This window comes from Pristiophorus japonicus, chromosome 21, assembly GCF_044704955.1.
Source record: "Pristiophorus japonicus isolate sPriJap1 chromosome 21, sPriJap1.hap1, whole genome shotgun sequence".
NCBI classification, from domain to species: domain Eukaryota; kingdom Metazoa; phylum Chordata; class Chondrichthyes; family Pristiophoridae; genus Pristiophorus; species Pristiophorus japonicus.
Genome location: NC_091997.1, coordinates 69,640,882 through 69,653,985, shown reverse-complemented (window position 1 = coordinate 69,653,985; position 13,104 = coordinate 69,640,882). Strand labels below are relative to the sequence as shown.

The 13,104-nt window shown below is 49.6% G+C and overlaps 1 protein-coding gene across 1 annotated transcript in view; it reads left to right on the top strand.

Moving 5' to 3' along the window:
* ulk3 (unc-51 like kinase 3) overlaps positions 1-9,671 on the top strand; it is a 62,684-nt gene extending 53,013 nt beyond the window's left edge. Inside the window, 1 exon segment of the mRNA XM_070864118.1 lies at positions 7,916-9,671. Within this exon segment, the coding sequence (XP_070720219.1) occupies positions 7,916-7,932 (17 nt within the window). The 3' untranslated portion in view covers positions 7,933-9,671.
* Positions 9,672-13,104: the final 3,433 nt, after the last annotated feature.

Here is a 13,104-nt window from a genome sequence, read left to right as displayed (position 1 = left end):
TACATTTAATCCCCTCGTCTAAATCATTAATGTACAGTGTAAACAGCTGGGGCCCCAGCACAGAACCTTGCGGTACCCCACTAGTCACTGCCTGCCATTCTGAAAAGTACCCATTTGCTCCTACTCTTTGCTTCCTGTCTGACAACCAGTTCTCAATCCACGTCAGCACACTACCCCCAATCCCATGTGCTTTAACTTTGCACATTAATCTCTTGTGTGGGACCTTGTCGAAAGCCTTCTGAAAGTCCAAATACACCACATCAACTGGTTCTCCCTTGTCCACTCTACTGGAAACATCCTCAAAAAAGTCCAAAGATTTGTCAAGCATGATTTCCCTTTCACAAATCCATGCTGACTTGGACCTATCATGTCACCTCTTTCCAAATGCACTGCTATGACATCCTTAATAATTGATTCCATCATTTTACCCACTACCAATGTCAGGCTGACCGGTCTATAATCCCTGTTTTCTCTCTCCCTCCTTTTTTAAAAAGTGAGGTTACATTGGCTACCCTCCACTCCATAGGAACTGATCCAGAGTCAATGGAATGTTGGAAAATGACTGTCAATGCATCCGCTATTTCCAAGGCCACCTCTTTAAGTACTCTGGGATGCAGGCCATCAGGCCGTGGGGATTTATCGGCCTTCAATCCCATCAATTTCCCCAACACAGTTTCCCGACTAATAAGGATTTCCCTCAGTTCGTCCTTCTTACTAGACCCTCTGACCCCGTTTATATCCGGAAGGTTGTTTGTGTCCTCCTTAGTGAATACCGAACCAAAGTACTTGTTCAATTGGTCCGCCATTTCTTTGTTCCCCGTTATGACTTCCCCTGATTCTGACTGCAGGGGACCTACGTTTGTCTTTACTAACCTTTTTCTCTTTACATATCTATAAAAACTTTTGCAATCCGTCTTACTGTTCCCTGCAAGCTTCTTCTCGTACTCTATTTTCCCTGCCCTAATCAAACCCTTTGTCCTCCTCTGTTGAGTTCTAAATGTCTCCCAGTCCCCGGGTTCACTGCTATTTCTGGCCAATTTGTATGCCATTTCCTTGGCTTTAATACTATCCCTGATTTCCCTAGATAGCCACGGTTGAGCCACCTTCCCTTTTTTATTTTTACGCCAGACAGGGATGTACAATTGTTGTAGTTCATCCATGCGGTCTCTAAATGTCTGCCATTGCCCATCCACAGTCAACCCCTTAAGTATCATTCGCCAATCTATCCTAGCCAATTCACACCTCATACCTTCAAAGTTACCCTTCTTTAAGTTCTGGAACATGGTCTCTTAATTAACTGTTTCATTCTCCATCCTAATGTAGAATTCCACCATATTATGGTCACTCTTCCCCAAGAGGCCTCGCACAATGAGATTGCTAATTAATCCTCTCTCATTACACAACATCCAGTCTAAGATGGCCTCCCCCCTAGTTGGTTCCTCGACATATTGGTCTAGAAAACCATCCCTTATGCACTCCAGGAAATCCTCCTCCACCGTATTGCTTCCAGTTTGGTTAGCCCAATCTATATGCATATTAAAGTCACCTATGATAACTGCTGCACCTTTATTGCATGCACCCCTAATTTCCTGTTTGATGCTCTCCCCAACATCACTACTACTGTTTGGAGGTCTGTACACATCTCCCACTAACGTTTTTTGCCCTTTAGTGTTCTGCAGCTCTACCCATATAGATTCCACATCATCCAAGCTTAATGTCCTTCCTAACTATTGCATTAATCTCTTCTTTAACTAGCAATGCTACCCCACCTCCTTTTCCTTTTATTCTATCCTTCCTGAATGTTGAATACCCATGGATGTTGAGTTCCCAGCCCTGATCATCCTGGAGCCACGTCTCTGTAATCCCAATCACATCATATTTGTTAACATCTATTTGCACAGTTAATTCATTCACCTTATTACAGATACTCCTTGCGTTAAGACACAAAGCCTTCAGGCTTGTTTTTTTAACACCCTTTGTCCTTTTAGAATTATGATGTAGTGTGGCCCTTTTTGTTTCTTGCCTTTGTTTACTCGGCCTTCCACTATTGCTTTTTACCTTTCTACCATCTGTTTCTGACTCTATATTACTTCGCCCTATCTCGCTGCATAGGTTCCCATCCCCCTGCCATATTAGTTGAAACACTCCAGAACTGCATTAGCAAATATTACCCCTAGGACATCAGTTCCAGTCCTGCCCAAGTGCAGACCGTCCCTTTTGTACATGTCCCACTTCCCCCAGAACTGGTTCCAATGTCCCAGGAATTTGAATCCCTCCCTCTTGCACCACTGCTCAAGCCACGTATTTATTCTAACTATCCTGCTCCCTCTACTCTGATTAGCACATGGCACTGGTAGCAATCCAGAGATTACTACCTTTGAGGTCCTACTTTTTAATTTAATTCCTAGCTCCCTAAATTCAGCTTGTTGGACCTCTTTCTGCTTCTTACCTATATCGTTGGTACCTACATGTACCATGACAACTGGCTGTTCACCCTCCCTCTCCAGAATGCTCTGCAGCCGCTCTGAGACATCCTTGACCCTTGCACCAGGGAGGCAACATACCATCCTGGAGTCTCGGTTGCGGCCGCAGAAACTCCTATCTATTCCCCTTACAATAGAGTGCCCTATCACTATAGCTCTCCCACTCTTTTTCCCACCCTTCTGTGCAGCAGAGCCACCCATGGTGCCATGAACCTGGCTGCTGGTGCCTTCCCCTGGTAAATCATCTCCCCCAACAGTATCCAAAACGGTATATCTGTTTTGGAGGGAGATGACCGCAGGGGACTCCTGCACTACCTTCCTGCTCTTGCCTTGTCTCTTGGTCACCCATTCACTATCTGTCCTAACCCTTACCTGCGGTGTGACCAACTCACTAAATGTGCTATCCACAACATTCTTAGCATCGCGCATGCTCCAGAGTGAGTCCATCCGCAGCTCCAGTGCCGTCATGCGGTCTGTCAGGAGCTGCAGCTGGACACACTTCCCGCACACATTGTAGTCAGGGACACTGGAAGCGTCCCTGACTTCCCACATAGCACAGGAGGAGCATGACATGGGTCTGAGCTCTCCTGCCATGAATTAACCCTTAAATTAATTTACTTACTAAAATTTACTTAAACACCAAACAGCTACTTAGTAGTTCGCTGCCAATTAAACCAATCTAAAAGTCAGTCTAAAAGAGAGTTATACTTACCAGTCGAACAGCCAACCACTTACCAGCTTGGCTGTGACGTCACCTCTCGATTTCGCACCCCTCTATCTTTGTCTACAACTGGTTGGGCTGGTCTCTGGGCCTCCGTCTCCTACTCTCGCACTCCTTATCAGCTGCTCTAGTGTCAGCACTGGTAGGAAAAACAAGAAAAAACAGCACCTGCCACCCCCGCTTGCCCGAACTCGCCCACTTACCAAACTCACAAATGCCACTCTATGCTGTTGCACTCCTTAAAACCTACCTCTTTGACCAAGCTTTTGGTCACCTGTCCTAATTTCTACTTGTGCGGCTGAAATTTTTTATCACAACACTCCTGTGAAGCGCCTTGGGATGTTTCACTACGTTACAGGCGCTATATGGATATAAGTTGTTGTTGTTGACTTTATGCCCAGTCGGATTCATGAGGTCAGGAGCAGGAGCCCGGTTTTCTCTAGATCAGGGACTCCAACCCCATTAATAACCTCCCAAACGCAGCCCCAGCCGAGATTGGGCCGGGGATTGGCCCGGCATTTACTAAATAAGGCACGGGTACAAGTTTCCAGGCCCCCTTTGTATGTAGGATCAAGGATTGCTCCCTCTTCTCAATAGGTGTGCGGCTGACTGGTTGTCCTAGAAACGGACCGTGATTGGACCACAGTCTCTCACACCGGGCCGTGATTGGGCCACGGACTCGCACACAGGACCATGATTGGGCCACAGACGCTCACACCGGGCCGTGATTGGGCCAGGATCGCGCATTCTGGGCCATGATTGAGCCACGGACTTACACACAGGACCATGATTGGGCCACAGACTCTCACGCCGGGCCGTGACTAGGCCACGGACTCGCACACAGGACCACGATTGAGCCACAGTCTCTCACTCCGGGCCGTGATTGGGCCACGGTCTCTCACTCCAGGCCGTGATTGGACCACAGTCTCTCACGCTGGGCCGTGATTGGGCCACGGACTTGCACACCGGATTGTGATTGGGCCACAGACTCTTACGCCGGGCCGTGATTGGGCCACGGACTCACACAGGACCACGATTGGGCCACAGTCTCTCACGCTGGGCCGTGATTGGGCCATGGTCTAGCACTCTGGATTGTGATTGGGCCACTCCCTAGCACTCCGGACTGTGATTGGGCGACGGTCTCGCACACTGGACCGCGATTGAGGCACAGTCTCGCACTCCGGACATAATCTGCATGAACGCTTGACATCTTCACGTGTTACATGTGCTGCCCATGTGTGTGCGCGCGTGCACAGGAGTGTCGCAGCCTCCGACCCTGCTCCTCCTCCCCCCTCCGTCCCAGGTGGGCTATAATCCCGGTTTTTCCTCTTCGCACGGGGTCGTAGCACGGGCTGTAATTGGAACTAACTGCAGTTAGAGAACATGTGCGTACGTCAAACCCACCCCCCTCCCCCTCCCCTACGTCCTCGTTAACATCTGGACCATGTCAGTTCTTACACTGCTTCGGATGGGGGAGAGAGAGGGCGGTGTGTATCTCTCAATGCCTGAACTCTGACATTGTCTCACTGTCGGCATGACTGCTCACGGAACAGTGCTGCTTTGTGGCCAAGGCTGAATGCCTCCACAATAGCCTGTGCCCCACTCTCCACCCACCCCCTCAACAATGGCTGCAGGTGTCCGCGAGCAATCTTTCCTCCGCTCTAAAATAAAACGGAAGTTAATCTGGGTTCAGGTGGGACTGTTTTTTTTTTTTTTAATTCATTTCCTTTCCAACTTTTCTGACGCTAAGTTTTAAAAAAGGAATCTAACTGCTGTGGAAGTTTAAATAATCAAGTTCCTGAGCCAGTAGGAACTGGCTGTCGGCTCTGACCCACGTGGCTAACTACACCAACCGCTGTGTTACCGAGATGTACAGGACAGCGAGGCCACAGGTTCCACCCCCGCTCTGTGCGGAGTTACCTGTTCTCGGGGCAGGCGTTGATGAGGTGGTAATGATCAGTGTCAGCCTCGACTCAGTGGGCAGCACTCTCCCTCGCCTCGGAGTCAGAAGATTGTGGGTTCGAGCCCCACTCCGGAGACAGGAGTGCAAAAAATCCTGGCTGACGCTCCCAGTGCAGTGCCGAGGGAGCGCCGCACTGTCGGAGGGGCGGTGCCGAGGGAGCGCCGCACTGTCGGAGGGGCGGTGCCGAGGGAGCGCCGCACTGTCGGAGGGGCCATCTTTCGGATGAGATGTTAAACCGAGGCCCCGTCTGCTCTCTTGGGTAAATCCCATGGCACTATTTCGAAGAAGAGTGGGGGAGTTCTCCCCGGTGTCCTGGGGCCAATATTTATCCCTCAATCAACATAACAAAAACAGCTGATCTGGACATGATCACATTGCTGTTTGTGGGAGCTTGCTGTGCGTAAATAGGCCCCTCCTACATTTCTACAGTGACTACACTTCAAAAGTACTTCATTGGCTGCACAGCACTTTGGGACATTCTGATGTTCTGAAAGGCGTTATATAAATGCAAGTCTTTTTTCCAAGCTGCTCATTTTATGCACAATATATATATTCTAAATCTTCTCTAATTATCTACCCTGGGGGGTGGTGGGAGGGGTAGAATTGGCCAAGATTTCTCCTCCCCATCGCTTGCTAGTAACCCTCACAGGTGATCCCAGGTAGGCATCAGGTGAGCGTGGTATAAGCTGTCGGGGGCGCCCAGCACACCAGCGTGGCCCAGATCCGGAGCACTGCCAACCTTCACAGAGCCCCAGGGAGATTCCGCACTCTCTCTGGACAGGAGAAGGAGAAACCTTGGTGACAAATTTGACCCTGAAATGAGCTTCCAGCCCCACATCCGCACCACATCTAAAACCACCTATTTCCACCTCCGTAACATCGCCCGTCTCCACCCTTGCCTCAGCTCATCTGCTGCTGAAACCCTCATCCATCGCCCCTCTTACCTCTAGACTTGACTATTCCAACGCACTCCTGGCCGGCCTCCCACATTCTACCCTACGCAAACTGGAGGTCATCCAAAACTCGGCTGCCCCGTGTCCTACCTCGCACCAAGTCCCACTCACCCATCACCCCGCTGTGCTCGCTGACCTACATTGGCTCCCTGTTAAGCAACGCCTCGATTTAAAAAAAAAAAAAAAAAATTTCATCCTTGTTTGAAAATCCCTCCATGACCCTCGCCCCTCCCTATCTCTGTAACCCCCTCCAGCCCCGCAACCCCCCCGAGATGTTTGCGCTCCTTAAATTCTGTCCTCCTGAGCATCCCTGATAATCACTCCACCATCGGTGGCCGTGCCTTCTGTTGCCTGGCCCCCAAGCTCTGGAACTCCCTCCCTAAACCTCTCCGCCTCTCTCTCCTCCTTTAAGACGCTCCTTAAAACCGACCTCTTTGACCAACCTGCGCTAATTTCTCCTTGGGCGGCTCGGTGTCAAATTCATTTTTTTAGCTTTATAACACTCCTGTGAAGCACCTTGGGACGCTTTACTAAGTTAAAGGCGCTGTATAAATACAAGTTGTTTTATCAAGGGGCCAATTTGTTGCAGTTCTGCCCTGCGCAGCATTTAGTAAATCGTGTTTACAATATGTAATTAATGTGTCATGCGACACAGTTTATATTGCCACTGTGTCGAAGGCAAACACTGTAAGCCTTCTCGGTTTACATGCTTACCGCAGTCTAAACACGGCGTGGCATAACTGGCGAGAGAGCGAGAGAGAGATCGAGCTAGCAGCGCGGCAGCTGAAGAGAATGAGAGGCCCAAGGAAGTGAGTGGGGGGCCTCTCTTCTGGTACAAATTACAGGCAATAAAACCAAAATCGTCACGTGCTTTTAATATTCTCAGACCTGCGAAGGGATAGGGCTCCCAGGGCCGTGGGCTGTGACGGTGTTGGTAGTTTCAATGGTTATTCTGTTAACTGTGATTTGAGCAGGAGGCTGGGGGTGGGGGGGGGGGGGGGGGGGAGAAACGCCATTTAAACCCCCTCCAGAGCTGCTGTTCTGTCCTTGATCTGGAAAATCTGCTCTCCTGTGGGACCCGTATTTTTATTTCCGAGATTTGCCTCTTGCGTTTGGCAGTGAAGATGCTACGCAGCAGGGATTAGGCCAGGTAATACATGCATTTCTATAGCGCCGTTCACCACCTCCGGACGTCTTGAAGCGGTTTACAGCCAGTGAAATATGTTCTTTTTTGGTTGAAGTGTACAAAAGTAAAACACCGCGGAAATCTTGAATAAAATAATGCTGGAAATACTCGCTTCTGTGGCGAGAGAAACGATGGTTAACGTTTCAGGTCAATGACCCTTCGTCAGATTTGTTTGAAGTGTACTCGCTGTTGTAATGTAGGAAACGCAGCAACCAATTTGCGCACAGCAAGCTCCCACACACAGCAATGACCAGATAATCTGTGATGTTTTACTGATGTTGATTGAGGGATAAATATTGGCCCCAGGACACCGGGGAGAACTCCCCTGCTCTTCTTCGAAAAAGTGCCGCGGGATATTTTACGTCCACCTGAGAGAGCAGGTCATCTGTTCTGATATCTCCTGCTATAGCTCGATGTCAAATGTTGTTTGACGCTCCTGTGAAAGCGCTTTGGGACGTTTTCCTACGTTAAAGGCACTATATAAATGCAAGTTGTTATTGAGGAAGATTTGTCCTGATTTCCAACCTGGGATGCTTCTTGAAGGGGGGAACTTCAGGGAACGGAGTGTGTTTTAATTCTGTGGTGTTTTTTGTTTACTATCTGTTGCAGGTTGCTCACTCCAGTGACCACAAGTCCATCAAATACAGATGCTGAAGTCTCGTGGCTGCCCTTGAACCGGCCCTGGGCATATCGCAGACCAGCCCTGGGCGTAACTCTCGGTGTGTTGAATCCCAGCCTCTGACTGAAGCAATGACGCTTACCGCAAACCAAACGGGTACAAGAATCGAGTTGTGAAACAGTTTAATGCTTGCTCTTTTTAACAGCAGAAAAACCGCACACGCTCTCGAGAGTTAAATTTTTTGCAGGTAAGAGGTAATATATTCCCCGCTTCGCTGCTCGTAGGGAGCAGTGAGATTTATTTTTTGGCCTAAATTAGGCTTTTGAATTTGGAAATGTGACTCCAGGCCTCGTCTCCTCATTCTGTTCATCGCTGCAGTCAATCATTCTGCTTCGCCTCATCAGGTGAATACGTTGCCCGCCACTGTGTCAGCTGTGGCTCAGTGGGCAGCATTCTGAGTCAGAAGGTCGTGGGTTCAAGTCCCACTCCAGGGACTTGAGCACGTAAATCCAGGCTAACACTCCCAGTGCAGTGCTCGGGGAGCACCGCACTGCCGGAGGTGCCGTCCCTTGGATGAGACGTTAAACCGAGGCCCCGTCTGCCCCCTCAGGTGACCATGAAAGATCCCACGGCACTATTTCGAAGAAGAGCAGGGAAGTTATCCCCGGTGTCCTGGGGCCAATATTTATCCCTCAATCAACGTAACAAAAAAAACAGATGATGGTCATTATTACATGCTGTTTGCGGGAGCTTGCTGTGCGTAAATTGGCTGCTGCGTTTCCCACATTACAACAATGACTGCACTTCAAAAGTACTTCATTGGCTGTAAAGCGCTTTGAGACGTCCGGTGGTCATGAAAGGCGCTATAGAAATGCAAGTCTTTCTTTCATTCTTTGGTTACGGCAATGGCAAATATCGACTGACTTTCGGAAGAAGGAACCCCGCGGGTCAATGAATGAAAGAACCTGCATTTCTATACGACCTCGTGACGTCCCGGAGGGCTGTTGCAACGCAGCAAACGTAGCAGCCACTTCTGCGCACAGCAAGATCCCGCCAGGGTGACCGGCTACATTAATTTGCCACTCTCGGATTCAAACGGTGCTTCTCCCAAAACTTGAAAAAAGTGATTTCTGAAGAAGCCTTCAGATTGGCTCAGTTCCGGCATTAATTTCATAAACTATTAGTTAACATCGTGTGTCTTTTTTTTCTTCTTTTAATTTAATTCGCTATTCTAAGCCAACTTGCTTTTTCTAACGGGTCCAGCAGCAACTGCCCACCTCTGGGTGACAATCATAGAAAATAGGTGCAGGAGCAGGCCATTCGGCCCTTCGAACCTGCACCATCATTCAATATGATCATGGCTGATCATGCAACTTCAGTATCCCATTCCTGCTTTCTCTCCATACCCCTTGATCCCTTTAGCCGTAAGGGCCACATCTAACTCCCTTTTGAATATATCTAACGAACTGGCCTCAACAACTCTCTGTGGTAGAGAATTCCACAGGTTCACAATTCTCTGAGTGAAGAAGTTTCGCCTCATCTCGGTCCTAAATGGCTTATCCCTTATCCTTAGACTGTGACCCCTGGCTCTGGACTTCCCCAACATCGGGAACATTCTTCCTGCATCTACCCTGTCCCACCATCCATAGCCCCCCTCCCCCCTCTGTTATTTAATTGCTAGTGTCCGCCATCAGTCTCTCGCTGAGGAAGGGGGGATTTTTTCCTATGCTGCTGACCTCTGCTCTGGTGGGGGGGGGGGGGGGGGGGAGGAGGAGGAGGAGGAGGAGGAGGAGGAGGGAGGGGGAGGGGGAGGGGGACGATCGGACCGGTGGGAAGCCCGGCTGGGAATCAGTGGGGGAGTGCCCCTCCGAGGGGCACTGGTAAACGGAGAGGCCCCACCCGTGACCCGCTGCCCCATCCAACCCCACCCCACACACAGTGCCATGTCTCGCGATACGTTCACTCTCCACTACCACCTGTGTCCGTTTGATCTCCTGGGAGAGGCGAAAAACCAGATTTATTTTTTTAAAACCTAGGCCGATTCAAGAGAGGGTAAAAAAATCTTCAAAATTCCTCTTCCCCTTTAGGTAATCTAAACAAGTCCAGGAGACCACTGGCCCTGATCATCATTACATAAGAAATAGGAGCAGGAGTCGGCCATTCGGCCCCTCGAAGCTGCTCCGCCATTCATTAAAATCACGGCTGATCTTTGACCTTAACTCCACTTTCCTGCCCGATCCCCATATCCCTCGCTTCCCTTAGTATCTCAAAATATCTCGATCTGCGCCTTGACTATATACGCAATGACTCAGCATCCACAGCCCTCTGGGGTAAAGAATTCCAAAGATTCACATCACCTCTCGTGGATACACGGATGCATGGTGAATGACGGGAACAGTTGGGCAGGGTAGCGGAGAGGGTTTGGCAATCGGGGATCCGTACCTGAGCGAGAGTCGGCATGTTCAGGAGCGGTGGGGAACGGAACAAGGACCCTCAATCCAGTGTCCCGTGTAGGGCTGACCGTTGGGTCTCACAGTGCAATGTGGAACTTGCTACCACAGGGAGGGTTTGAGGCCAATAGTAGAGCTGCATTCAAGGGGAAGCTGGATATACATGAGGGAGAAAGGAATAGAAGGATATGTTGATGGGAGGAGGCTCGTGTGGAGCATAAACCCCAGCACGGAGCAGTTGGGCCGAACGGTCTGTTTCTGTGCCATACATACTTTGCAACAGAAGGAGGCCATTCAGCCCTTCGAGCCTGTTCCACCATTCAATTAGATCACGGCCAATCGGCAGGTCACGGCTGCTCTGGCATATTTTTTTTCTTCTGAAATGCAGCATGGTGCCTTCACCAATATCATTTCCACCCTCTCGCCCTCAGCCCCTGGTCAACCCTGGATGCATTTCCCTCACTCCGTGCTCGCTGCTTACTCGGAGCGCACAAGAGTGGAGTCCGAGGTTTAAATCAGTCAAGGCGATTTATCTCTCGGCCCTCCCTCCCAGTTTCTTAACCGGTGAGGGAATAAGGGGTTATGGGGAGCGGGCAGGGAAGTGGACCCGAGTCCATGATCGGATCAGCCGTCATCGTATTGAATGGCGGAGCAGGCTCGAAGAGCCGTATGTCCGACTCCTGTTCCTATTTCTTATGTTCTCCCTCGCCCACGGGGCAACGCAGCTTGGCATCTTTGCTCTTTTGTGGGGGGGGGGGGGAGCTCTGTGCAGTTTGTTTCTGTCCATCTCTCAGTTGGAGCTGCTGGGTCTCCGAGCCAACGTATCGAACCCCAGCAACCCAGGAAAGGCCCTCTGGAATTGTACCGAGTTCAACCTTCAGTGGCCCAGTGGTTAAAGATTTCAAATCGGAAGACAAATTCACACGAGCTCTTGCAAGCAGAGCCCTGTTTGGCCGCTTGGGTTGTTTTGTACAGTTTGTGTAATGTTTCTCTTCTCTCTTTGACACCTTCCATGTTTTACGAATTTGTTTTCCATTTTACTGACTCCAGCCGCGTCACCGCTCTGTGTGTGGTTCGCCTGCCTCTCTCTTGTTCCTGTCTTGTGAAAAGTAATTTAAGGGCTCGTGTAACTTTTTGCGCCCTCAATAAAGTTTTTAAAAAATTGAAGTTTAAAGTGAGTGAGTGTGTGTATTGACCTCATCAAGTTCTTCAGGATTATGAAAGGGTTTGATGGGATAGACGTAGAGAAGATGTTTCCATTTGCACGGAGACCAGAACTAAGGGCCTTAAACTATGTTCCCTGTGAGCTGCGCTTTGCTCTGCGTGGCCTGTTTTTTTTTAATGCAAAGTCCCTTTAACTTTCTGCGCATGCGCGGCATTTACAATGTAAAAGCTGGCGAGCGGCCTGCGTGGGACTTTGAGATTACTGCGCTGCCACGCACCTTAGCAGGAACATTAGCCATAAATATGATAGTTGCTTGTAATGTATGCACCAGTGAGTATGATCACAGGTTTGTAGAGCTGTTGCATTGTGAGTGGCTTAGCCAGTCACGTGATGTTCACAAGACTCAATAAAACCCCGGCCAGTTGGGTCTGGGTCATCCACGATGAGGTATGCAGTTGTGAGCCTAGTGGATGAACTGGTAAAGTGTCGTGAGGTTGTTAATAAACCAACTAGTTCTTAATAGCAATGTGCTGCTATCATTTCATAAGCAAAGAACCCAGGGGCCACTAGTAAGTCCAACACGGAATTCAGGAAAATTTCTTTACCCAGAGAGTGTTGAGACTGTGGAACTCGCTACCACAGGGAATGGTTGAGGCGAATAGCACAGGTACATTTAAGGGGAAGCTGGATAAGCACATGAGGGAATAAGGAATGCGAGGTTATTCTGATGGGGTGAGATGAAGAGGGGTGTGAGGGGGCTCGTGTGGAGCATAAACATCGCCACGGACCTGTTGGACCGAATGGCTGTGCTGTAATTACTTTGTAACCTCGGGATACACAGCTTGGAGAAAGATGGGGAATCATTAGGAATACATACACATAGCCCCACCCACCGATGCCTTAGTGGCCTCAAGCACTCTCTGGAGTCACACTGAGCTGCACAGACGCGAAGGTCCTGCGGTTTTGGATATTAAGGGATTCGAGGGATATGGCGATCGGGCGGGAAAGTGGAGTTGAGGTAGAAAATCAGCCATGATCTCGTTGAATGGCGGAGCAGGCTCGAGGGGCCGAATGGCCTCCTCCTAATTCTTATGTTTGATGCCTGCTCTGCGCTGCTCTCATCTGGGCAGCAGTTAAGGTGCTAAAAGTTGGCCTCAGTACCCCTTCCCGGGTTCGGGAGGAGGAAGGCCAGAGCCAGGGTTTCCCCTTCCTGCTCGGGGTTGGGCAGACAGAGCGTAAACATAGAAAATAGGTGCAGGACTAGGCCATTCGGCCCTTTGAGCCTGCACCACCATTCAATATGATCATGGCTGATCATTCATCTCAGTACCCCTTTCCTGCTTTCTCTCCATACCCCTTGATCCCTTTAGCCATTAGGGCCACATCTAACTCGCTCTTGAGTATATCTAACGAACTGACCTCAACAACTTTCTGTGGTAGAGAATTCCACCAACAACTTTCTGTGGTAGAGAATTCCACAGGTTTACCACTCTCTGGGTGAAGAAGTTTCTCCTCATCTCGGTCCTAAATGGCTTACCCCTTATCCTTAGACTGTGACCCCTGG